This window comes from Aquila chrysaetos, chromosome 2 (genome assembly GCF_900496995.4).
Source record: "Aquila chrysaetos chrysaetos chromosome 2, bAquChr1.4, whole genome shotgun sequence".
NCBI lineage: Eukaryota > Metazoa > Chordata > Aves > Accipitriformes > Accipitridae > Aquila > Aquila chrysaetos.
The window spans coordinates 19,089,956-19,115,740 of NC_044005.1; the positions used below are offsets into that span (position 1 = coordinate 19,089,956).

The 25,785-nt window shown below is 41.3% G+C and overlaps 1 protein-coding gene across 1 annotated transcript in view; it reads left to right on the forward strand.

Annotated features, from left to right (window-relative positions):
- FBLN5 (fibulin 5) overlaps positions 1-25,785 on the forward strand; it is a 47,524-nt gene that overhangs the window by 20,700 nt on the left and 1,039 nt on the right. Inside the window, exons 5-10 of the mRNA XM_030000126.2 lie at positions 12,972-13,094; positions 16,341-16,457; positions 17,423-17,542; positions 20,375-20,497; positions 21,036-21,162; positions 24,098-24,293. Of these exons, the coding sequence (XP_029855986.1) occupies positions 12,972-13,094; positions 16,341-16,457; positions 17,423-17,542; positions 20,375-20,497; positions 21,036-21,162; positions 24,098-24,293 (806 nt within the window). The remainder of the gene's footprint in view (positions 1-12,971; positions 13,095-16,340; positions 16,458-17,422; positions 17,543-20,374; positions 20,498-21,035; positions 21,163-24,097; positions 24,294-25,785) is intronic.

Genomic DNA, 25,785 nt, shown 5'->3' on the forward strand with positions numbered 1-25,785 from the left:
GTGCTGTAAGATCTTTGGATGGAAGCTGATATAGTCAAGTAGAAGCAATAACCAGAAGTGAGGGATTTTATTCTCAGCTTTTCAGTGAAGTGAATCTTGAGTTTCACAGAATGCAAATTCTGTGACCATCAGTTCAACACCAAGACCATCCAGTTCAACACATTTGTTTTACACCGGGATCAGTACAGGGGAAGAAGATCTGCCCTTATCTCAACTGATATACTGATTGACAGGCAGGGGCCAGGACTCCTGCAAGTGTTAGTTAACTTTTATTATAAATTTTCTTTGCTGCAGTTTCAGCCTCACATCTTGTCCTGCCTGGGAGTTTTACAACCATCCAGAACCTGTCATGGTCCTGCTCAAAACTGGCCGTTCTTAGGGCTTAACAAAACACAACTTTCTGCTTCTAAAGGCTCAACACATCTGCTTTGAGGGCTTGTTATCTCAGGATTTCACAAATCTTGAAAGCTTCTGTCTTCATTTTTGCATTAAAGGTAGCTGAATGGGTTTAAAACACAGAGAGAGGGCGGGGGGGGGGGAGCCCCTTGAGATGAAACACCTCTTTTTCCAGGGAGCCATGAACTGAGAGTAAGGAGAGCAGGACAATTGCCAGTAGACATCCACATCACACACTAACTGGAACAAAGTAAACCTCCCATATCCACACAGTTTTCATTTATCCAGGAAGGTTTGCAACCCAGTTGGCTGGCGGCAATTTTTGGAACATTGCAAGCGAATATGGCTCAATCATTACAAAACAGTGAATGCCAAATCTGAGTTAAAGCCAGTTATTTGAGCAGGGATTATAGGCATTTTCCAATGATCACCACCACAGAAATAAATAAATAGATGGCTTGCTATGTATACACTCAAAGACGAATGTTGCCCAACATGCATAGCTCTTTGCTATTAACAGTAATGAGGACACAGCTGTCTGAGCCTGGAAGCCAGTATTTGCAGAGGATAATTCTCAAAGATTTTTCTTCTCCACTGGCTTTCATCCACTACCGATTCTTTGCTTACAAAAGAGCCCAAAAGGCCCTAAAATTTATATAAGAATTACCTTGGCTTTGTGGTGCTTTTGAGATCGTTATAAAGCATGCTGACACATGGACAGATTTGAAACTCAGATGAAATATGAAAAATAATTTTCTCCCCTGATAAGCTCCCCAATGCCCTTAGTGCCAAGCATAACACTCTCTTTGTAGTCAATCACGACAGCTCCTAGAGCAGCTGGCAAGGATTGCTGCCGTGGGCAGAGTTCTGAAGCTCTCCCTTCCTAAGAAGGACTTCTAATTCCCACTGCCTCCAGAGCTTGTGGCTGCACCTGGACAGACTAGTGATGTGAGTGTTGAGTCACGTATAACTGGTCAGCAATACAGAGCCTCTAAAGCAAATATAGAACTGCCCCATTGTCCAGACACACGTTCTGCAAGCACTGTTGGTGCAGCCAGGCTCTTTTCCCTGGTTTTATCACCTAGGTTCAGGGAATAAGGTCTTAGATTCCTGGAGGAATACAGTGTAGTCTCCAGATTCCTGGAGGAAGACAGTGTAGTCTCCATTGCATGCGTGTTTGACTCACACAGTTCAAGTGACATGAAGCAACCTACAGCCATGCCACTTCTGGCTGGAGCCTCCTTGCATGCTCAAGCGAAGCAGCTTTGAATCCAGTCTATTCCTGATTGAGATGCTGGTGATGATTGCTGAAGCTTTGTGAGAGATTAGTTAGTGATGAATCTCATATTACTATACCAGTTCCACATAATGGAGATCCCTTGTTTGTATACATGCATGGGGTACTCTGTTTTTATGTATGTTAAAGATTTCAAGGCACCCTGTGAGCCTCCATACTGAATTCTTTCTGGAGGTATGTACATACTGCACACCTAGAATCTCTCTTGTGTTATCAGGTCTCCAGTACTTCACTCCTTCAATTGTTTGCACAACATGCTTGAGCAACGGTTAAAGCTTTTGTCATGTCGCATATCCGAAGTGGCTGCATTTTAATGGAAGAAGCAACCCTTCCAATGAAAGTTTCTGTTAGATCCTGCAGGTGGATATTTGCATTCCTTTGTTTTCATTGTGGCTTTAATTTCTGGATCCATTTGGATCAATTTCTTCTGCCGTATTAAAAGTAGGGCTGTTCTCCCCTTTACTAGTTGTTGTGGTCTATTCGCAGTCTCAGACCTCCTTAGCCTGCCAAAACACTTGGAAAAGGAGCTCTTAATGACTCAGTTAAAATGTACGGTCAAGAAGTTCACTTATTAGAGGAAATGTAAACTGACCACCAATTGGCTAAACCAGCTGGCTGGACTATTTGTGCTAGTGATTTCTCAAAGCTCCCTGGGGAGCAAAAGTGGGAATAGCAGTTCTCTTCTTTTAGTTCTCTCATGCTCTGTACCCAAACACAAAAGTCTTTGAAAGAATTCGTTGGAGGAGAAGCTGATAGGATTTCACAGACATGTATAAAAGCTTTATAAATAGTGTTTTAAACTCCTATATTTTTAATATATTCCTTCTTACAGGGTCTTTTTAAACTATCCCATAGAACTGTAGAGAAAATACACAATTCAGCCATAGAAAATTCACTTTTTCAGTGCTAATGGTTCTACTCCTGTGAAAATTTATAAGCCTTCTCTAGGGGTTCTTGCATGAGACTATTTCATATCATGCAGCAAAGGGAGGACTATAAGGACCTTGTGCTAGAAGTATGTTTTAATTTCTTAGTGTGCATTTCCTGGTTCTGTTTGCACATCTTTTTTGTTTCCATTCCAATAGAAAGTGTCACTTACATAACCTCCCAGCAGCTGGGAGAGGAGTAGTCTCAGTAAGTGCTCACTGGCTCCTCTCACCACCCTACCAGCAGACCTCGGTGTAGCATATGATCATACAAAATAGGTAATTTTGAGAAATGGGTAGTACAACAGTAACGTTCCGTTTATTCAGCTGAAAAATATGTTTCCTACTGATGAAGATGAAACTATGTTGAGCAGCAACTGCTTGGTACCTCCTAATTCTGCAGGTTCAGTGTCATCAGTGGGAAGCTAACACATCTTTACCACACTCCAGCAGGGTACTTGGGTTACTCTTGTTCTCCTGTACCACAGCTACTTGGAATAGTGTAAGTGCAGCGGGGAAATAACTGAGATTCCCAAATCGCATGCACTGACCGTGGATTTCATAAGTTGGGCAGAACCTGCAACAGGAAATCATGAATCCAGAGAGTACAGTTATGCTCCGGCCCATGGAGTTTCCATGTTTAGGCAAAGCCCTTAATTGAAATCAGTAGTTTGTCTCATTTCTGATCCCAGAATTAACATGCAGACCATGCATTTGTGCAAAAGCTCTCATGGGACACTAGGAATAGTCCACACAAACGGGTGTGACCTTGTACCAACAGGGAGCCCTGGGAATCGGTGGGAGTGAGGAGCTGTGGTCATGCAGGTGATGCCAAGTGTGTGAACCACGCACAGGTCTGTTCTGAGCAGAGGGGAAGAGGCTGCTGCCCCTTTTATCCTCTTGCTATGCACTTATCTGCACGGCTGTCCCATAGATCTCAATCACAAAAGCAGGACTAGAACTGTGCTCAGAGAGCAAAGTCCTTTCACAGTTTAGATGTTGTTTATCATCTTTGAGTAATGTCAAAAGTGTGCTAGCTAAGGAAAGGCTCAGATAGCTGGCAGGAGATCTAGAACCTGTGACACATGTTGAGCAATTTTCATACCAGGCAGAAGGAGCAGCATTACAGATTCATGCCTCACACTATTAAGTATCTACTTCCAGGCTGACCATCTATGTGAAAAAAAAAAAAAAAACTTTAATCCTCGTTCAGCAATCAACCAATAACATAATGCATATGGGATGAAGACAGAAAATGAATTCAGCAATCAACAGCCAGTCCTCAGACACTGAAATATGCAATTAAACAGGTGTTTAGGGAATTGATCTTGGATTGTGTCCAAGCTCAGCAGGGTCAGTTGTCCTTGGAAAAAAACGCTGACCCCACACAGCAGCAGTCTGAATTTGGCTTCAGTCTGCACTTTAGGAATGTGGCATTGTTATTTCTCCCCTTTTCTTATCAAATGTAATTATCTTGAGAAAAAAAAGTTTTGAGAAAACATGTGATTTCACTGAGTAAAAATCTACTACTGAGGAAATTATTTCTCAGTGTCCAAATAAGGAGTGGAGGAGAAGTTTGGGGAAAGTACTCTGTTCCAAGTAATCTTGGAACTGATACCCATGTTACTGAGCTCGGATGTTTAGTCCTGGCCTGCAATTATTCCTATAAAAAATAGACATCCAATCTTTGTATTATTTTAAAATGGAGCCCTGAGGGTTATAAATGACTGAACGAGCTTCAGTGTTTGAACAGACAGAGATTCTGGAACGAGCTCGCAGCCTTGAGCCTCTCTGCAAGAACTTTGTATCTTGAGAGCAGGGTAAGCTCCTGGGGTTGTGATGGTACAACAGTGGGACTAAAATACAGACAGAATAAAATAAAGAAGCAGGGCCCCAAAATCACCCACACCTCCTAGTAGAATGGGGAAGAAGAGTTTCCATGGCAAACTTTTTTTGATCTGCAAGACCTGTGCTCTCACAACTGTCAAATTAATCTTCAACTTTACTGTGCTGAACGTCGTGGTGCTAATGGCTCTCAAATAATCATGACGGCAAAACCATACCCACTTTTGTCAATGGTTGATCAAAAGCAGGAAACACAGCCATAGCTACTACTGTGACCCACAGAAATTTGTGGCATGATTATCAGAATTCATTACTTAAGAAAGGAAATCATGCATGCTAAATATGTTCCAAATAGAACAAAATGTAACAGTCCATCTGCGAAACAGCGCACATTGCCAAAATCATATCATCTTGGAAATCTGCTGTCCACATTGGCTTCCCTCTTGAATACAGAGTCCAAGCAAAGTTTCTCTTCTAATCGCCAAAGACTCCAAGAATGTAGTTCTATCTCAGAGATAAGTCCACATCCTTCCATGATCACTCTCTGCTAGGGGCTTTATCACCTTGCCAGCCAGCAGGGAAAGCAGCTGTCATGGCGGGAGTAGAACAGTCACAGCACCCTGAGCATGGACCATGCCTGTGGAGGGGTAAGCGTCGTCACAGATCCCACCACTTTCAACAGCAGCAGACGGACTTAACAAGGCAGTAGTCTCCCTTGTTCCTGTAGTGGCAGGTACAAATCATCTCCTTAGGATGGAGCTTCTTTGGTAAGCTTTCCACATGCATTTACTCTGTCATGTAGTATGTAACCATATGCTCATAAGTACCAAAATGAAACTCATCAATATATTTATTTAACTTTTTTTTCCTTTTAAAAGTAGCCTTTTGTTAAGAAGGTCTTTTCCTGAAGGACTCTGATATTGTCTCTAAACTGATGAGTTGATCTTAGGACTTTGTTTCCTTCTGTGTTCTTTAATGCATAAAGTCTTGTTTATGCACAAAGTCCTGTTTTTTTGAGCAGAAGAAAGGCAAACAATGTCTTTGCTTACAGTTTTTGAGCCTCACCTTCCAGTGGGCAGGTGCTTCCAGTTCCTAAGCACGTCTGCTCCTTCTTCTTTTGTCTGCTGACTTTCTGCCCTGGCTTTCCGCCTCTTAAAGTCACTTAGGTTGCCAAACAATCTCCTACTTCCTGCATGTCCAATTCCCCTAACCTGCAGTTTAGTCCCCTCTGGGCTCTTTGATTCAACAGATTGTCTGTGGTAATAGCTTGGGGTCTTCTTCTTTATCTTGCTTCATGCTTCATAAAGGTGCAATCATTCTATGTGACCTGAAAGGAAGGTGGTTGGCATGCCCAGCATCTTTAGGCTGATGACTCAACATCTTCTAGCATAAGAATGTTATCAATATTTTCTAAGTTTTCCATATTTTTTCTGCAGTTACTACAAACATTAGAGGTACAATATCTCTCACTAAAAATCAAATTTCTTGATAAAAGTACAAACAAAAAATGAAAAATTGCGCATGCATAGATTTAAATCTTTGCAAAGGAGAAATCACTTGGAAGAATTTTACAAATTCCTATCCCCATTTTCAGTAGTTTCACTGGCCAAGATAGATCTCCTAATGGCCTAGGAAATGAAAAAAATGTAAGGTAAGCAGAAAATCTCAGCTGTGATGGTTATGGATGTAGATAAAAACTAAATGTTGAATGATGGTAAATCATTCAGTGAAGACTTTAAGACACCACTTTGACCACATAATCTCTATTTTTTGTGACACAGGCCATAGAACCTTACCCAACAATTGGGATTTCAAGCACACAGCCTTTTGCTACAGCATATTTCAAAGAAGAAATACTGTTCAGATACAAGGCCTTAAAGTAAGGGAAGATCTACCATGAGCTTTATTATGTTTTTCAGATGGTTAATCGGTAGTACTACTAAAGTTTGTGCCTTATTTTTATTTTGAATTTGTCTTCTAAACACTGAATTTCATCCCATTGTCTTTTGCTGGCTTTAGTGACCACCTCCAGCTAAAAACTTTGTTTCCATGGAGAAGTTTATAGATCACAGGCAAATATACCTTGAACCTTTTCTTAAATAGATTATTAAATGGAGCATTATCTTGCTCTGAGGCAAATTTTCATGACTTGGAATTACTCTCTGGAGATTTTCTGATCTCTCTGCAATATTGCTTTTTGAAGTGTTGATACCAGAAATGTATTTCAGTAATTATTTTACTAATGCAATATACAGTGGTAAGAACAATTTCCTGTGTCTACTCAGTGTTCTCATGTTTATGCGTGTCCTTTCAGCAACTCTGTGTCAGGAAAAGTTCATGTTCAAGTGATTATCTTTAATGACCCCAGAGTTATTTTCACAACCAACATTTTTTACTCTTGATATATGTCCTTGCATTTGTCTGCCTTGAAATGCACTTTCAAATGTGCCCACCATACCTAGCAAATTACTTTTATATAAGAGTTCTGTTCACTTTTTAGTTCTTAACTCCACTAGCTTGTGATCCTCTGCATTTTATCCCAAATGTGGAAAACTGTGGACCAAAACCAGATCCTCAGGATCCTGTAGACACTCACAGCATGATTCCACATTTATGATTCTCTCTTGAGATTTCTGGTCTCCTAGTTACAGCCTCTTTCATTTGAGCAGTATTGAATATGTCTGGTCTTAATTCAGTGGATTAGAGTGTTGTTTTTCTTTTTATGCTGTTATTTCTTGTGATATTATTGATACAAGTGAGAGTGGCCTCAGTCCTGCATTTGTTGTGGACATGAATCAGTATAAAAGATTACTATGTCTTCTGATAAGGATTAGCCTCTCTGGTGAGATGTGGTCGTGTGCTGCAGTTTGACATCTAGGTTTTCTTTCTGATTATATTAATATGCTGCTCCATTTTTTAATAGGCATGGCTTTTAAATTATTTCATTTTTTTTAAGTTTATGGACAATGAAGTAAAAATTTCATTCATTGTTCTATGATGTGGCTAAATTCTAAAGAATCCATGAAGACTACTGCTAGCTTTTACAGGTAATAAAACACAAATACAGTAATTTGCATGCTAAACACAATTAGTTCATTTCTTTATTTTGACATTGTAAATGGTATCTATCCAGTCACCAGGCATCCTGCCATCCATTAAAAATACAATCTGTACCAATAAAAACAAATCATCAGCACATCACATCCCACAAAAGGCAGCCAGTCAGCCAGAAATACAAAAAAACACTTTCCCCACCCTTCCAGTCCCCAAACGAAACCCCACTACCCCAGCCACCTCACCTCTGTCGAAATGTCAAGTAAACAGAACATCACACCCCAGGGTTGCTAGACCAAACCACCACAGCCATAAATTTTTAAGGCAGACACACTGAGCTAAGAGAGAGGGATGTGGTTAATTTTGGAGTATTCGGGCTCAGACTCTTGCAGCAAGGGCTTCCTGACAAATGTATATGGAGATGCCGCCTACCTATTCTCTCATTCAGTCAGTAAACCAAAGATCTTTAAAACTCATGGTTTCGATCCATGAGGCTGTGTTTGTTCTAGGTGGTATTTCTTAGGAGGCAGAGAGCAGTGGTCTGGATGGGCCATGTGGTTGCTCTCAGTATTCAGTTGGGAAGTAACAAAGTGAACCATTCCCACTTCAGGTCAAATTTTAATTTCAGTCTGGACTTCTGCCTGAACTTCTGCCCTTGGAAGTAGCTGTGGGAGCAGTAATGTGAACATAACAACTGGAAGGATGGATGAGAGAATATAGATGACTGCTAATTTGATAGCACACAGCAGCATAATCAAGAGCCGAGACATCCAGGGCCAGTGTTGACCAAGCACTCCTTGGCAAGAGAACTATTGAACAGGGATCTGTCCTGCCCTGCCTTGGTTCTTTAGTGTGGTTTTAAGTGCTGAACAGCCGCTCTCTCAAAATCAGGAACCTCTAAGGCATCACTCAGTCACTAGTCACTTGGGAAAATTTGGACTTATTCAAAATTATTAGGTATGACAGTCTTTAACATCCTCTTGTTTTCATATGTAATTTCACAGCAACAGTCCCAGTCCTGCCTGTAAGGGTAAGAAGAGGTGTGGTAGCTAGATAATTCTTTCAATTTGCCACTGACTGTGTCAATAGTTCTCTCTCTCTTTCAGTAACTACTGAAAACTTTGAGGTTCAATGCACCATTAGGGTAGAACAATAACATTGTGAGTAGCATAGAGTTTAGCTGAAAGAGCCTTTGATGCCTCTGAGGTCTCCTAGTAGAACATCATGCTTTCAGAATGATGGTTAATCTTTTACTTTAGATCTCATTAGCCAATGTAGAGGCTGCACAAAATTTCTGGAAAAGGCGCATCTTTAAGTGTTCATATAATAGGAACAGGTTGTATTGGGCTACATGAAGGACTACAAGTCAGAAACGGCTGTGACTTGTTCTTGCTACTTTCTTGTTCAGTGGTCACAGGCTAGTCCTTTAATTACGTAGTCTTGAATTTCCTGGTTAAAAGCCAGGGGCACTGATATTTATCACCAACTGGGACATTACAGGGTTTTGTAGTACAGTTTGATTTGTACTAGGATTGGAAGGCTTCAAATAAAAATGGACTAATTGTGAACTGGCTCTGTATATAAGAGGACAGGCCCTGCCCTGAATAGTTTTAGATGCTAAACAGTGAGGGAGGCTGGACTACGACAGAGATTTTGTTATCCCCATTTTTCAAATAGGAGGCAGGGCTGTAGAAGATGAAGAGCAAGGATGAGTTCCCACAGAGTAAATTCTGAGCACATGAGTTTCAGCGTGGTTACTGCCGCTGTGCCGGTTCCTTGTCCTCTATAGTAACTACCAGGTACCTCAGTCTGTTTTCACTGAGGACAGATCTTTTTCATATTTGCTTCCTAGTTCACCTCATGGCAATTCTTCTTGTAGCCACATACTGAGTAATCTAGCCAAAATCACAGAAGAGGTATTCAATAACGCTATCTATTAGTAAAACCTAGACTTGTTCTCAGGATGCAAGTAATGCTTTCTAAGGATCTTGGTGATGAAAGGTACTAAAAGCGGTTCAGTATAATGAAAACCATCCTTGGATATCAGTGACAGGTGACACCATCTGATACTTTCATGGTACTGATGCTGAAATCATCAAATATCACAGTCTATTAACACCTTGAATGGGGGGCAGTGGGGTTTCCAGGGTTTCTTGCTAGCTTTCTTCACTTCAGTAACTCTTCTGCTCTCTAGCTGGTTAGACTTTACTTTGTGGCTCAGACAGCTCATTGTGGTATTTCTCTCCATGGTGAAGACTGCAACACAAGTTATGCCGGGTCAGAGGCACACTTCCAGGCTCCAGAAAACTGCATCTCAGGGACTTTGTAGACACGTGCTATCCTTGTATTGAGTAGTCCTTACAATTTTTTGTCTTATCTGCTTTGAACCTACAAAACTACTGACAACTTAGTATCATGTACGCTTAGCATCACAGTTTTACTCTAGTATTGTGTATGATCCATCACAAGGGCAGAGGTGGTATCAATGAGCTTTGAAGTGATACTTCCAGGGCATGAGTCCACATAAGATTTATGTTTGAATGGGCAGAAATAAACTGTGCAACCAGAGTAAGAAATTATTTACACTTTATTGACTAGCTGTCAGGTTGTTTCCACCTGCAATTTTCCACTCAACCAAAAATGCCCTGGGAGTATTTTGATATAGTTTCTATGCTGGCACTTAAGTCTAGTGAATCCATTATAGGCAATCTCTCAAAATTTTATGGCTAGTTTTCTCCCCAGTGGAATTAATTTGGGTTTTTTTTTTTTTCCCTTTCTGGGTCAAATGTCTAGTTTTGTCTTTATCAACCACACCAGTTCTCACTGTATGATGCACTGTGTAAACGGGCTGGGCAAGGCACCCTCTGTCTCCCAGCTCTGATACTCTTCAAGAGGATACCTAACGTTTAGCCAATCGTTGCACTGACAGTTTTCTTAGTGTGCAAATATCAGCTTTCACTTAGTGAGCCCATGTAATGTAAATAACCCCTGGCAGACAGGCTGGGATTATACTACCTGTTTGAACTGAAAAGGCTGCTTGCCAAAAATAATTGATTTGATTGCATTGGCTGGGTCTGTCAGAGTTTAATGGCACATCATGGTAAGGGGCAATCTTAGAGAAAGCTGGGGACATGTAATATAGAAATGTGTGTGTGTGCTCAGGCCCAAGCAAAAAGATTTGGTGCGACCTGTAAAGCTGTTTATACCTGTTGGTTGCATAAAACTTCATTAATGAAGTCAGTGTAAAACGCGGGGAGCCAAGGTGTTCTGCATAGACAACTTCAGGTTGATCAGGTTTTCTAGGGACAGCAGGAACTCCATAGGTAGCCTCCATTGTAAAAAATTTTGCATTCAGATGGAAATACATCTCCAGTACCACCACAAAGGCTGAAGACTGGGAGTAAGCAAAGAAATCTCCTTGGTAGATAGCAAAGAAAAGAGGATCAATGTCTTACTTTTCTGGAGTGATTGTACTGCTTGCTGCTCGTGCAACTGCTACAAAGATGACTCGGGAACAAAACTGATTCTGTAGCTAGCCGTTGCTTTTGGTGAAGGATGCATGTTGTACCCCTGCAAGAAAGATGCACCACAGAAGAGTAGAGGATCTATAGTCTTCAAACGGGATTGTTACCATATGTGGTGGTAAGACCCTGATGTTCATTTTGTGTCCACTTTGCTTCACCTATTAATATCACTGGAAGCAGGGAGCATGGAAAATGAAAATCTCCTTTTTAAGCTTGGGGTAGGCTAGAAACAGCAGAATTGGCCAGATCCCAAGGTTCCACTCCTAAAACAATAACCAAACATGACAAATACAAAGCTTTTTGATTTACAAAACATTAATGTCATTCTTATTAAATTTATGGTTAGATAAAATCTGTGTTCAAATACTACCAATTATGTGTGATATGCTGTATGAAGGAAGGATCCAGAATTTTTAGCCCAATCGCAGAAGCAATAGCTGAACTGAACAACTTATCTATCTACCTATATAGTCTAGACTTGTTACCCCTTTCCCACTTCCCCCACTATTTTGCCAACCTTCATCTATCCAATAAATACATGGGAACTGATTTCCGACAGAGTTAATTACCTCTAACTGTGCCACTCTTGTTATCTTACCAGCTTTGACTCACCATCAATTGCTCCAGTACAGATGTTGGCAAGATTAAGAACTCTAGACTCTCTCCATATATGTAATATGTGTGTAATTATTTATATATCTGAACACGTTAGATATGCTGCTGTGGTAGATTGGATCAGTTATTTCATGACTGCTGGGATTTTACGGCCAACTGGCTGTGCTAGGTGCCTCAGGCGCAGATACTGAGATGTAATTCCTGCCCTCTGCTGCCTGCTCCAGCCCAGTGCGTTTGTGAGATACTTTCAGTCATGACCCAACAAAGTCTGGGTTAATAAGAATCAGGGAGGATCAAGAGAGTAGCATTGCTTGGATGACATAGTAGTTCAGCAAAGGCCAGTGCACAGTATGCTGGAATAAAAAATAGTTTAGGTATCAATAAATAAAACATAGAAATCTGAGTTGGCTGAAAAAATGACACAATTTATCTTCTGATATTTCCATTTCTGACATCTAGAGGCAAACCTGATGCCAGAAACATCAGGGAAGAAATTGAGCAAGGAGGGATTCAAATTGAACTTCTGACTCTGAAAGGCATTTTTAATCAGGTTCCAGGGTCCTGGCTTATATAAATGTAGGAATGCTATTCACCTCCTTTGCAAAAAAAAAAAAAAACCAACAAAAAAACCAAAGCCCACAACAAAAACACCCTAAGGGGTTGTAATAAAAACTCAAATACATTAAAAACAATAAAGATGGTAAAAAAAATTTTAAAAGAAAAGAGTTTTATTGTCAGGAAATTGATTCCAGGGAAGTATACATTTTTATTGTCAGGTTAAGGTTGATTTCGGTTGAACCTTCTCTCAGAAAAATTACAGTGAGATAATCTGCATTGGTGGGGGTAGGAAGTAATTTTTTTTACATGTCTGAGTTGTGTTTGTACATCTCTCAAACTCACGTTCATCTCTTACTTGGCAGTGGGGTTCATCTCTTACTTGGCATCAGCCCTTTCAGCAGCTTTTCCCTAGGGCTGAACACTGCCCTGTAGCATGGAAATCCCAGTTCAGTGACAAAGCAAATGTGGAAGTAGTAAAAAGCTCAAGGTAACGCAATCCCTTTCCTGAGGAGCTCTGAGAAACACTGGTCATCTGCAAAAGAGAGAGATGTGATGAGCACCTTCAGTTCTCACTCTCCCCAGACGTTTATTTTCATGAATTTTACTTCAGGTTATGGTCATTCTCTCTACTCCACCACACTTTGGTTCCTTGCATGGAGCTGGCGTACACACTGTGAGTGCAAGTCCCTGTACAGTGTGAACAATCTTTTGTTGTTGCCATTTCTAATATTTTCTTGCTGTATTTCTGTGTTGCAGATGTGGATGAATGCGCTTCAGATTCCCACCAGTGTAACCCCACCCAGATCTGCATAAATACTGAGGGGGGCTATACCTGTTCCTGCACTGAAGGCTACTGGCTGTTAGAAGGCCAGTGTTTAGGTAAAAACCTCATGCGATATGGTATTTGAGCATCTGTGTATGTGTACCTGTGAATAGCTGAAATAATGTCACTGAGCATCTTTGTCAAGTACATGGTTAAACCTTCAGCTACATGGAAACTGTCTTTCATCTTTGCAAATGCCAATGGTATGCCTGCAGAGAGACTCCCTCAGAACAAAAATACACATGTAAATACCATATGACTAGCATCCATGTAACATGTGGGATTTTCATATTCCCAGTCTGAAGGATTCCCTTTCATATAAGGTCAACCACAAGCATGTATACAAAAAGATTTATTCCCAAATAGACCTGTCCTTTCCACACTGTGGCAGTGTGGACCCAAAGGGATCAGTATTTGATACCAAGAAACAGGGAGCAAATCCCTAGATTCAACCAACCCTTTTGCTTGAGGGTGAGAAAAACATTATCTCTGAACTGGGTGCCGTTTTGGTATCTTCCAAGCAGTTTTATTTCAACTTTATTATTTTCCTTGCTGCAATGTCCTGTTTGTCCTTTTAGCTCAGCCCTGGTGAAAAAAACCACCCCTCAACAAACAGCACGGGAAAACCTTCCAGCTCCCCTCTCCTCCAGCCCATTCCCCTCACTTGACATGCCCATGGGATGATGAAGTAGATGTTAATTTTAGGTACAGAGGTAAGACCTAGGAGATAGGAGAAAACTTTTTTTTTTTTAGTTTGCTTATTATTTTTTTTTTCCTCTCAGTGCAGGCTGTTTGCTTGCCAGCTCTGCAGAGCTGGACCGTCCTGTCACAACATCTCTGCTGGAAGGAGAATGGGCTTTCCCTGCCCATTCATCCCTGGAGCCTCTCCAGTTATTTTCCAACTTTCTCCTCCCAAGTACCAATTCCAGCGAAGGACTGACTCACGGCTGTTTTCCTAACTACTGCAAACAGCTGCTGTGTAACTCACCTGGCAGGGACAGAGCTGAGCCTCGTCCAAGCTGGGCTCTGTGCAGCCATAGCCGCTTTGGGGAGTCACTGTCTTGTAGTTCCCCTGGGATATGAAGTCTCCAAGCCCCCTGCTCCTTCATCTCTGATAATTCCTCTTCTCTTAGGAAAAAAAGCTTGTGCTGGTGTTGTACACGTGTACGTGATGGGATGGGGATGAGGAGGGCAGGGAGGGGGATTCTGCTCTGCATCACCTGTTTTGTCACCCATTTACTTCTCCCAGTTACAGCCCAAATGAAAGGGTTGTGTGCAGCATTCAGGATTCGGACATGGATCTAAAGTACTTTACTGCTTGATGGATATACCAGAGAACTGAAATGGCTGCATTGCTGAATTGATTCGAGTATCTGCTTATGCTATTTAAAATAGGCAATAACATCCCAGTCTTGCACACTTAAAATAATCATGGGGTAGATTATTATAAGGCAATGCAAAGAGCTAAAAGCAAATTGTGTTTAGAGTTGCTATATTTTTCCCTAAGTGTCAAAAAAGTCTCAGTTTTCCATACTTTCCACTGGCCTTGGAGAAGTGATTTTTGCTGGCATAAAGCAGTAAAAACCATTCACCGTAATCAGGGAGCTGGGTTGGGTTTTAGAGATGGGCTTTTTCGGTGCACTGGTAGTAAACCACAGTTACAAAGAGCTACACTTCTATCTGCTGTAATTATCCCAGTAAAGTTTATACAGGAGGAGCCGGTACAGCACTATCCACATGACCCTCCCACAAGAAGCAGCCCTGTAAAAGTCCTTATCCTCAAAATGTAGCGCTCTTGAGATAGGAGTCCTGCAAAAGCCAAAGCATGTATTTAAAGTAATGCATTGTGTCAGTGAAATGAGGTATTAATTTACTTAAAACCCATCTCACTTTGGGCCAAGCCTACTGCTGGGGTACATACCATAGCTGACCCTGGCCTTTAGGTTATCCTGCTATTTAGAATGCAGTGGGAAATAAAAGCTAGTAAGGGTAAAACTGAGTGTCAGTGTCCTTGTTATTTTACACAGAGAGAGTATTTCCAAGACTTTTGACATTTTCAGAATGGTTTCCTGAGACTTTCTATGGCAAAACTGCCCCAGAGAGGCCAACAACATAAACTTGAAGTGCAGGATGTAGCTACTTATACAGCAGATTCACAACATTGTTGTTTTTATGGTATTACCACATCATGTAAATGTTCAAGTTGTTCAGGAATTCAGTTTCCCAAAACATTCTTAATATTTAACACTAAAACAGGAAGCAGCCAATTTAGCTAACAAATAATAAACTGCTGGAATTCATGCAGATATATATATATACACACATGTGAACCATAGGGAGAATACCGTCATTTTGATTTTCACGTGCTTTGGAACCTACGGTGGGGGTCATTTCACCAAAATCTGTGCCCTCCTGCTTTGGTCCTGGCACACTGACTGGAGATAATACACTTGGTTTTCTACTGAACAAACTTAACTTCAAAGCTTTGAGAGTAGCCATTTATAAAAATCTCCATAAATCAAAAGCCAGTTGATACCAAAGGAAATGTAAAGCCTTGGAAAGGTCAGCTACTCCAGGTGTTTCATTCCAGTTTTTAGTCCAAGGGCAAAATTCTTTTAGCACTTGCCATCGTACATATCTTACAGCATTTTCTTGTGCTTATAACAGTGAGTCGCATGTATTGCTAATGCTGCAATTCAGCCCAAACTGCTATTTTGGCACTAAATCTACTGTTCACATTTTAGAGTCTATAACTTGTCAGTTAAAAATTAATATAAAATGTGAATGTGACTATTCAGAAAAAAGTCTTTAAAGAATATCCTCTCTAAAAAAAGAAGTATTTAGTAAGAAATACTTATTTCTTTTCTAGTGACTAGCTTTGTGGAGGTAAAAAATGTTTCTATCTTGATTGTGACAAAACTTTGCTACAACGTTGGCTGTGCTTGAGCTGATGGGCTAGCCAGCTATCAGGTATGCTTCGAGTTAGCTGCTTAAAGGGACTGACTCTGGGCTTCCTGATGACGTCACATTAAGCTGAAGATTACAGCAATGACAGACAGTCAGTTCACAGGACATACTGATAGATGTCAGCTGTGGGTAAAAACACATTACTACATTCTTCTGGGTAGAGATGTATGTTAACTATAACTCTGGGTCTGAACACCTGGAAGTTTGGCTGTTATATCTGTAACCAGTATGCTGGGTTATTTCTGTGTTATTGGTACTGTTGACTCTGTGTTTGCTGCTTTGCACCTGCACGTGAAAATGCAGACCACTCTACTTTTCATCTTTCCCATCTATAGATATAGATGAATGTCGCTACGGCTACTGCCAGCAACTGTGCGCCAATGTGCCCGGTTCCTACTCCTGTACGTGCAACCCAGGCTTTACCCTTAATGATGACGGAAGATCATGCCAAGGTACTGTGTATGGTAAACTATGACTGAAATCTTTGGTCCCAACCCAGCAACACCCTTAAAACTTGTTTAGTTTTTAGAATACAAGTAACGTTCCCGACACTGCTTTTGAAAACATTCATAGGTTTGTCAGCCTGAGATATTTCTGTAGTTTCACAGTGCCTCGGAGGGGTACAGGTGCAACATGACCAGTGTATTAGGAGAAATATGCACAGAGGCCCAAGCCCCCTAAAATATAGTTACTCAATTCACTGAAATTACCAAGAGTTTAGGCACTGAATTTACTTTTAAAATCTGAGGCTGGGTGACCCATGTGAGACAGGAAAACTCTGTCAGAGCAGTAAATTAGATCTGAGTCTCCCAAGTTCCAGACTAGGGCCCTGAGCATTAGACCACCTTTTGCTGTGATGTGCTACCTCAGTGAAAGTCAACACAACCTCTTCATAAGGCCTCTCCCAAGATAAGCAAGGAGCATCTTCCCACATGCTGCAGGAAATGGTCTGTGCTAATGACGTCCAGAAGCTGCTAATGGCCTAAAAGGAAAAAAAAATTTGCTTTTGTCTTAGCCCTAGGTTTCCATGAGGACCATTCCTCCATTGCATTATCTTCCTCAGGAATATCCTGCTGCATTTTGTGTCCGGTCTGTTATGACAAAATCAGTTCAATGGTTTTAAAATTGCAGGATAAAGACAGAAGCATTTGTCATAAATATTTCATCCCTGTCTTCCATGTTATTTTTTTGATTGAAGACATTCCCAAAATGCTTCATTTCCACGCATGTCATGTTTCCAACATGCTATTTCCAGGCATCAGCCTGAATCCTGATAAAGAATACTGACTTGCTTATATTTTTTCAGAACAAATCATTCTGACTGTACAGCTAATCTCTTTGAAATGCTTTACAGTAATGAATTGAAAATAAGGTTTGGGGAGAAGTCACTGATGCATTGGGCATTCGTTTCCCGTAGATGTGAATGAATGTACAAACGAAAACCCTTGCACTCAGACCTGCGTCAATACCTACGGCTCTTTTCTCTGCCGCTGTGAACCTGGCTATGAACTGGAAGCTGATGGAGTTAACTGCAGTGGTAACTGTCTTTAGTTATTTATTGTCTTGGTTTCTGTCTTTTTGGTTACTTTAAGTTTTCTTTTTCCAACGTATTGTTTTGTACATGCTTTTTAAAAATTTTTTTGCCTTGGTCCATGGTTAGCAGCAGGATAGCTTCAACTCATATGATCTTCTTTTCAGTTAAAGCACATGGCAAATACCCAGAAAAGCACAATGGAGGAGGGCTGCAAACGGTTTTAAAGAAATAAGCTAAATATTAAAAAGCTCCAAGATAACAGCAAAACATAAGAAAACACTTTGTAATGCTGAACAGGAAGCTTTATTAGAGCAAATAAAGTAGGGATAGTCCTAGAACATTCTTCCATGATTAAAGAAATACTTTACATAAAGCACTTTTCCATTTGTCTGTTGAATGCATGTATTCCTCTTGCTCTTATTACTGCACTCTTCTGCCTGAAACCTTCCCGTTTCCCCTGTATAGCTCTGGCTACACTTCAGAAACAATATATGGTTTCTGAGTACAGCTATTGCTAATCCGTTCAGCACATAGCAGAAGAAACTGTGCTTATGTCACTTTACTTCTTCCTGTCTTGTTTTTGTTTTTATTTTATTGCTTTATTTTAATTGAAGGCAAAACTTATTTCTGTGCTTAATGTTCCCACAGCCTGATAAAATTAGAAAATCCAGCCAATATTTCTTGGAAGGAAAAACACACTGGAAAATACTTGTTTTTTAATTTACAGTAAACAGATGTAACATGCTGTTTCTGAGAGAGGAGACATGATATGCAGTATGTGTATAGATTAGTGTTTCCAAAGCTGTTTTTCCCTGCAAACCTCCTTATTATAAGGGAAAGAACAAAGACTTAAATCTCTAAAGGGTCTCATGCATTTAACATTTAGAGCTGCAACACCTAACTTAAGTTTGCTGCTTTCTAATGGAGTTTCTGCTTCTAGGTTAGACTCCTGCACCATTTTATGTGCTCCTGAGCTAGTTGGGGGGCCTGAACCAGTTAAGTTCAATGCAATGCCACATAAACATTGCCGGTACAAAATGGTGACAGAAGAGATGGTGCTTGAGCCTCATTCACATCTGAATTAAGCCAGCAAAAGGGAATTTCCACCACCCAGATTTAGAGCAGAAAACCTTTTATTGGCAATTCTGTGCAAGAAAATGCTTGTCAAAGCAGGTCAAATTTCTCTGGATGAGCTTCTTTCACTTCACAAGCAATCACTACACATTGCTGAGGCTCACAAAGCAAATGCCTGGTTAGGAGGACACTCCTATGAGACACCCAGGATCCAGATGTACTTCAACAGCCACTGGATTAGTCCATGGCCTAACAGCCAGCTTACCTTGAAGATGGGAGGGATCCCTGCCCCAATTCAAGGAGAGAGGCAGAGATTTCAACATGGCTTTCTCAACATCGGCATTATTTTCTGATCTCAGAGATTTTGCATGTGCATTAGATGTGCTCTGAAATGCCTACCATCTTGTCCTCCACAGGTAGTCAGCAGAATGCAAGAAGTCTTTAGGAACAGCAAAAATGTGTCTGTCCTGTGTGGGCTCAGCAGCAGAAATGTAGGACCATCGGGGCTTTAAATCCCTCCAGCACTTGACAACAGCTAAGCACAGGTTGTATGAATCCAATGTGCTGGAGGTCTGGGCTAGGACACTTTGAGGGAGCGGGTGATATCTTGGTCCCTTTATGGAGTCAGCCCTCGGTCCATGTTTTGTCAGGAGGGTGTTTTTTTCAGTGAACTTTTTGGGGCAAGTCACACAACAGGACTATGTAGGTGTAGAGTTCCTTTCATCTCCCTTTTGATAATGTGGTTGCAGCCATAAAGCCACTTTAACATATTTGGACTTCAAATACTTTCCAGTCCATCTGCACAAAACACCAAAAGTGTATGAATGGACTGAGCCCAAATTAGAAGAAAGGGAAATTCAGTCTGAAGAGTAAAAGTGATTTGCCTGGGAGAGTCAACATGTCAGAGCTGGGAATAAAAACTTGGGAGTTCCTGGCTGGGCTCTGGCCTTTGTTTCTTTCTTCCCCTGAACAGGGAAATGAGGAAATGATTAACTGCAGCCTCCCTCAGTCTAGCGCCTTTGCATGTGTGTTCCCCTCCTCAGCTATGCCTCCACGTGCAGCTCTGAAGTTCATCTCTCTTGCTTGAGCACAGTTCTGCAGAATACAATGATTGGTCAATTCATGAGTGCAAGGGGAAAAGAGCACAATTTCTGCTTTCAGTCAGAGATTTGACAGACTGCTTAGCTTACTGGGTATCTGGGAGATGGCTGGGCCTTCTAGTAGGTCTGACCCAAGCTGGGATGAGCTCTGTAGTCTTGCTGGAATGCCTTGGAAGTAACTGGCTAGAGGCTAAGAAAGATAAAACAGCCAGGGCTGGCTGCAGGAGTTCTGCTGGGACCCATGTGGCCCTGGGAAAGGGAAGTTTTCTCTCCAGAAAAAAAGAAAAAAAAAGAAAAGAAAACCACTGCCAAGTCTCTCCTTTCAAATTATAGTTGCAGCTTTGTTGTTGGAGTAGCTCTATCTCTGACGTAAAACAGAACTGAAAACATGGCCAACTGGTGACAGGTATTCAAAAAGAAAAATAAATAAATAAAAGCTACATGTTGTGTTCAGCAGCAGTTTTGGTTTCCCTAGGAGAAAAATGTTTAACCAAGAACTTGTTGTATAGCATTTCGCCAGGTTGCTGCAGAGCTCTAGGGAGCTGGAGGGTGCCAACCTCCAGCTGGGGTGATGGGCACATAGTCTGGATGGCCATCCGCCTGTGGGACTGCTCTTTTGACTGTAAAGCCAAAGACACTAAACTTTGTTTTACCACTGCAGACATGGATGAATGCAGCTTCTCAGAGTTCCTTTGCCAGCACGAATGTGTGAATGGGCCTGGTTCTTACTACTGTATCTGTCCTTCGGGCTATAACTTGCTTGACGATAGCAGAAGCTGCCAAGGTAAGAACATTCCTGCACTGATTAAAACCCAAGGGGACCAGAAAATAGGTCCTGTGTCTGGAAAGAGGTTTTCAAGAATTTAGGATGCTTGGTCTTGGCATTGCACAGTGAAATACTCATAGGGGCCAATTATGTAATTCTGGTAAGAATGTCATCATGTGAATAGTCCCACTGAGGTGAACTGGTGTAAGTAAGACTTTGCTGACTAGGAAACAGCTACACAGGAAAGCCCTCAGATGCTCTCCTCTCTGCTGCACATCTCTCTCTAGTTTTACCATTCTCTAAGGTCAGACAGCTTGAGCAGCCAATTTCTTCTCTATTTTTGCAGCACTTAGCATATGGGAGCTCTCCAATAAGCAGAAATGAATGGAGGAAAAACTGATCTTAAAAGAGAGGCCAGTTATCAAAAGGTCACTTCTCATAGTGCAAGAGTGTTATGAATTCTGGGGCAATTCCTTAAGATGGAAACCAGTTTGTAAGAGTGGTGTCTTGCACATGTTTCCCTGCTTTAGCCTTTCTCTTGTTTCTTATGTTTTAGATATCAATGAATGTGAAACCAGAAACTTCACCTGCACTCTGCAGCAAACATGTTTCAATATCCCAGGAGAATATAAATGTTTAGACCCAGTAAGATGCGAGGATCCTTATATCCAGATTAATGAAAAGTGAGTAACATACCCACAGCCACAAAAGCAAATTCTATCTGTGTGAAACATACCTAGAGTGAACCAAACAAGCTGCATTTTTACAACACAGACATGAAGTGTGTCTAGAGAGCTATACATACACGCTGTTGCTGCATTTACCATTGGTAAGCTTTATAAAAATAATAAATTGCAATTCCTTACCAGGTCACCAGGTGGGATATGATATGATATGATATGATATGATATGATATGATATGATATGATATGATATGATACGATACTCAGATGTGTGGGAAGTTAGACTGGAAAAACACTTATCAGTGAGTGGAGAAAACAGCAAGGTTTGTAATGTAATAAGAGACATTTACTTACATTACTAACTGACTTCATATATGCTCAAATGCAGCCTGTTTATTAGTATATTTCCTGTAAATATTAACTAGCTTATGTCTGGGAAGTACTTTAAAATATTAGATGATAGTTATAGCAGGATACAAATAGTTTCCTACTGCTTAAAGTTTAAAAGTGCTGAAAAGTCCACAGACTGATTTGCCTTGTCCAGAAATTGGGTATGTCTGGATGGGGCTGTTAGCACTGTTACTGTCTAAATTTGGCATTATTTGAGCAAGCAAAAAAATAAATCCCACATTTCTAAAAATTGACTGTTTCTTTTACGATTTTGTAGGTATTTGCCTGGGGCTCAAAATATTTCAGCTCCAGACAGATCTCTATATATTCCAGCCCATAATATTTCATCCATAGTGTTTGCACTAAACCAAATTACTTGGGATTGCTTGGTATTTTATAGAAAGGCAAGAGATGAAGAATCAGCTTCTTTCCATTAGAATTTATTCATGTCTTTACATTGCTTTCTGAACTAGGGCAGCTGAGGAGTGGACACGTTCTGTTCTTCCAGTTCTGGGTTTACCTACCTTCAGAGGTGGTAGAGTCTTAAACTGGAATTTGAAATATCTGAAGCTTCTGTATCTAAATTCCTCAGAGCCCAACTATAAAGTCCTCGCAGATCAGCTTGCACCAGAACTCTTGATCTCTGAGCTTTGTGTTTGGTGGCTTTGGCTCATGTCTAGATGTGACTGCATTTAATTTGTGGCACATGTCTAGAAGTGGTCAGTGTAAAAGCCAAGTGAATTCCTTGTATCTGTGTTTTCTGTGGAAGGAACTGGGTGTTTGTCATGCCAGGAGACTTTTTATGGGGGACATGCCAGATGGGGACATGCCCCACTGTCTGAAATTGGTGTCAGTAGTGGAGGTTTTAGAAAAAATAGGCAAAAAGACCCAACTCTTTTTCTAGTAAATTCCCCAGTATGGCTTTTAGAAATGGACATCCTGCCTCACAACTTTAGTAGAGTTCTCTGAAGAAATCAGCAGCATGTGGCTAGGGCACATGGGCTGATGCAGTCTGTTTGGGTTTCCAAAGTCTTCTGAAAAGAACCTCACAAAATGTTAATATGGAAATTAAGCAGCCATAAGTAAGAGAGAAGTCCCTGGCACGCAAGAATAAGAGGTTGGAAGATAAAAAATAAACATAGTATTAAATTATCAGCTTTCACAGTGAAGTTCTGCAGAAGTCTGAGCTGGACCTAGTTGTCCAACATATTTGTAAGCAACCTGGGAAAAAGGATAAACCATGAGATGGGCAAAGTCCGCAACAGTATCTGGGAACAGTAGAAAAAAGGATGGGCAGAAAAGAATTACAGAAGGAGCCTCAATGACTGTGCAATAAAAATGGCAGATGAAATTCAGTGTAGATGAATGTAAAGTAAAAAGACAATCCCAAATTTACAAATTAAATAAAGAGCACTGATCTGATCATAATCTGTCCAAACTGATATTTGAGGGTTGTTATAGGTAGTTCAATGATCTGCAGTACTCACTAGAGGTCAGAAAAGCAATCTGAATTTGAGATGTTAATAGGTAGAGAATATCCTTAGAGCATGTGCCACTGTGCACCCATGTCTTCAAGACTGTGCAGTTCCCTCCCCTCCTCTCAAAAGAAATATAACTGGACAAAGGTTCATAAAGAGCAGTGAGGATGATCAAAAGTATGGCATAGCTTCCTTGTGAGAAACAACTAAGTTAGGACTCTTCAGCCATGAACAGAGTCAAATATGAAACCCTGAGTTGTGTGAGGAGAATGAGCAGGGATTGACTGGCTGCTCTCCTTTCAATAGAAGAGCTGGGAGCATCAGATGAAGTCAGCAAGGGGCAGTGCAGAGAGAGGTGAAGGGAGCTGCGGAGCTCCTCGCCGCAGGGGGCTGTGGATGCCAAACATTCATGTGGGTGTAAAGGGAGGCTGGACAAGCTGATGGATAAGAAATGCATTAAAGGCTGATGAATACACAGAAGACATCTTGGTTTCAAGAATTTCCTGTGTAACAAACAGTTTGAGTCTGTTGGTAGAAGTGTCATATGCTTGGCTTGCTATCCTGATCTTCCTTAGGGCTCTGCATTTGATGCTAGAGCTTTAGTTTGATCCAGGATGTCTTGCTGTATGTTTTCATATAGTATATAAAAGATTGTTAAAAAAATGATACAACATTTATGTAGCACCATCAGTGAAATGATCCAATAATTAATATTATTTGGGGGACAGTTCAGTTTAAATTACTATCAGAACAAACATGTACCAGGTACCCTACACCTGCAGAGCTGCTTTAAAGAAAATACAGATCCTGAAGTGATCTAAGAAGACAAAGGATGCCATGATATTTTGGCCTAGAAGACAAGAAAAAGAAAGCAGGGATATAGATAGGACAGAATAGCAACACAGAGAATACTAAAAGTGAGAAAATTCATTACAAGTTTCATTGATTCTTTTAGCTGGTCGACAACATTATTTGTTTATTTATTTATGCAGCTGTATTTGCATATAAAGAATCAAATATTACAGGAATTTGTAACCCCTGATGACAATCCTATCTCTGACAATTAGCCGCTGCATGTGTCCAGCTGAAAACACCGGTTGCAGAGATCAGCCTTTCACCATCTTGTACAGAGTGATGGATATGGTGTCCGGGCGTTCTGTGCCTTCCGACATTTTTCAGATGCAAGCAACAACTCGCTACCCTGGAGCCTATTACATCTTCCAAATCAAATCAGGGAACGAGGGCAGGGAATTCTACATGCGGGTAAGTCTGGTGCTCACTGAGAGAAAACATGGAGTACCTTCTCGTTAGCTGACTATCCTCCTGATAGCAGAACTCAGTTTTTAATGAATATCATTTAAACCTTCAGTATGAGGCATTTTTACATGCAGACATGCAGAGTGGTGTGCTGATCTGCAGGGGCTGCTGGCTCTTTCAGGAAGGTAACCTACTCAAAGCAAACGTGCTTGTTTTACAAGACACTAGTTTCAGGAAAGTCCAGGGCTGTACCCATGTCTGAGAATAGCTCAGGTCTCCCATGCTGAAGAGAAACTATTGTGCCAAACTTTTTTTAATTTGATGCACAATCAGTAATTGTTACTGAAAGAGTCAATGTTTCTCATTTGTTGGATTAAACTCTTCATTGGAAATTTAAAACCCTGAAAACTAAAAAAGTAAGCAAAAAATGGCCCTTTATCCCAAGAATTGACTTTCTGGGTTCTTTGCTTTCATTTATTATATATTTTTTTTTGCTGAGAACACACATTTTATGTGGACACTGTTAGAGAAAACACAACTGATTTTTTTTTTTTTTTTAATGTGAGTTTTCCTCAGAAGACATCTGTGTTCTCCAGTCATCTTTTCTGCACCTCTGACATGCAGGGGTGATGGGAAGTGTCTGCAGAGAATGAGGCATAGACACCAGGGATGATGGCATTCAGGAGGTTGATTTTTAACCCTAGGCAAAACCTGGTTTTGACATTCACATTAAGTGATGTTCAGTGGCTATTGATGGCTCCCACACCTCACAGAAACCAGTAGTGTGATAGATTCCGATACACATTTCTCACAAGAGCCTCAGATTCTTACCGTAAAAAAAAGGAAAATGTTTCAAAATCCCGAAGTGACAAGCGGTCCGGGAACGATCATTTACATCTCACAAGAGCGTTCCCGTTGCAAAGTCACTCCTGATCCCACCGCCCTTTTCCCCTCATCTGGGTCGATCCACCAGACGCGAAGGCTCCAGCACCGTTCCTCGACCCCGGTAGTTTTCTTTTACCTATTTATCACCCATCCAGCCACCCAGTCGTTCGTCACCTGAAGCCCTCGGCGGGCGGCAGCAGCGTCGTTCCCGCGTCAGGCTGGTAGCCAGCAGGTGGTGCCTGTTCGTTGCTTTGGGAAGAGCGGGAGCAGCGGGGGGGAAGGCAAGGGGCGCTGGGGAGGCGCGGGGCGGGGCGGAGGCTGCTCCCCGGGGGCTGAGGCGCCCGGCCCGGGCAGCCCGCCCGGCTCCTCCTCACGGCTCCGTCGGGCTCCTCTGGTCAGAGCGAAGGCAAACGCTCGGCTTCGTGGTAAACCAGGTCCCGCTTTGTGTACCGAAGTTTCTGCCGGAAAACAAATTGCGCTTGGTTTTAACGTCAGAAGCTCTGGTTTCTAAATGCTCATAATCCACTGCTCCGGCCTGATATTTCAAAGGCCTGCTTCCACTTACTAAAAGACAGATTTTCTGAAGTGCTTTCACATGTCTAAAGCCCTCTTC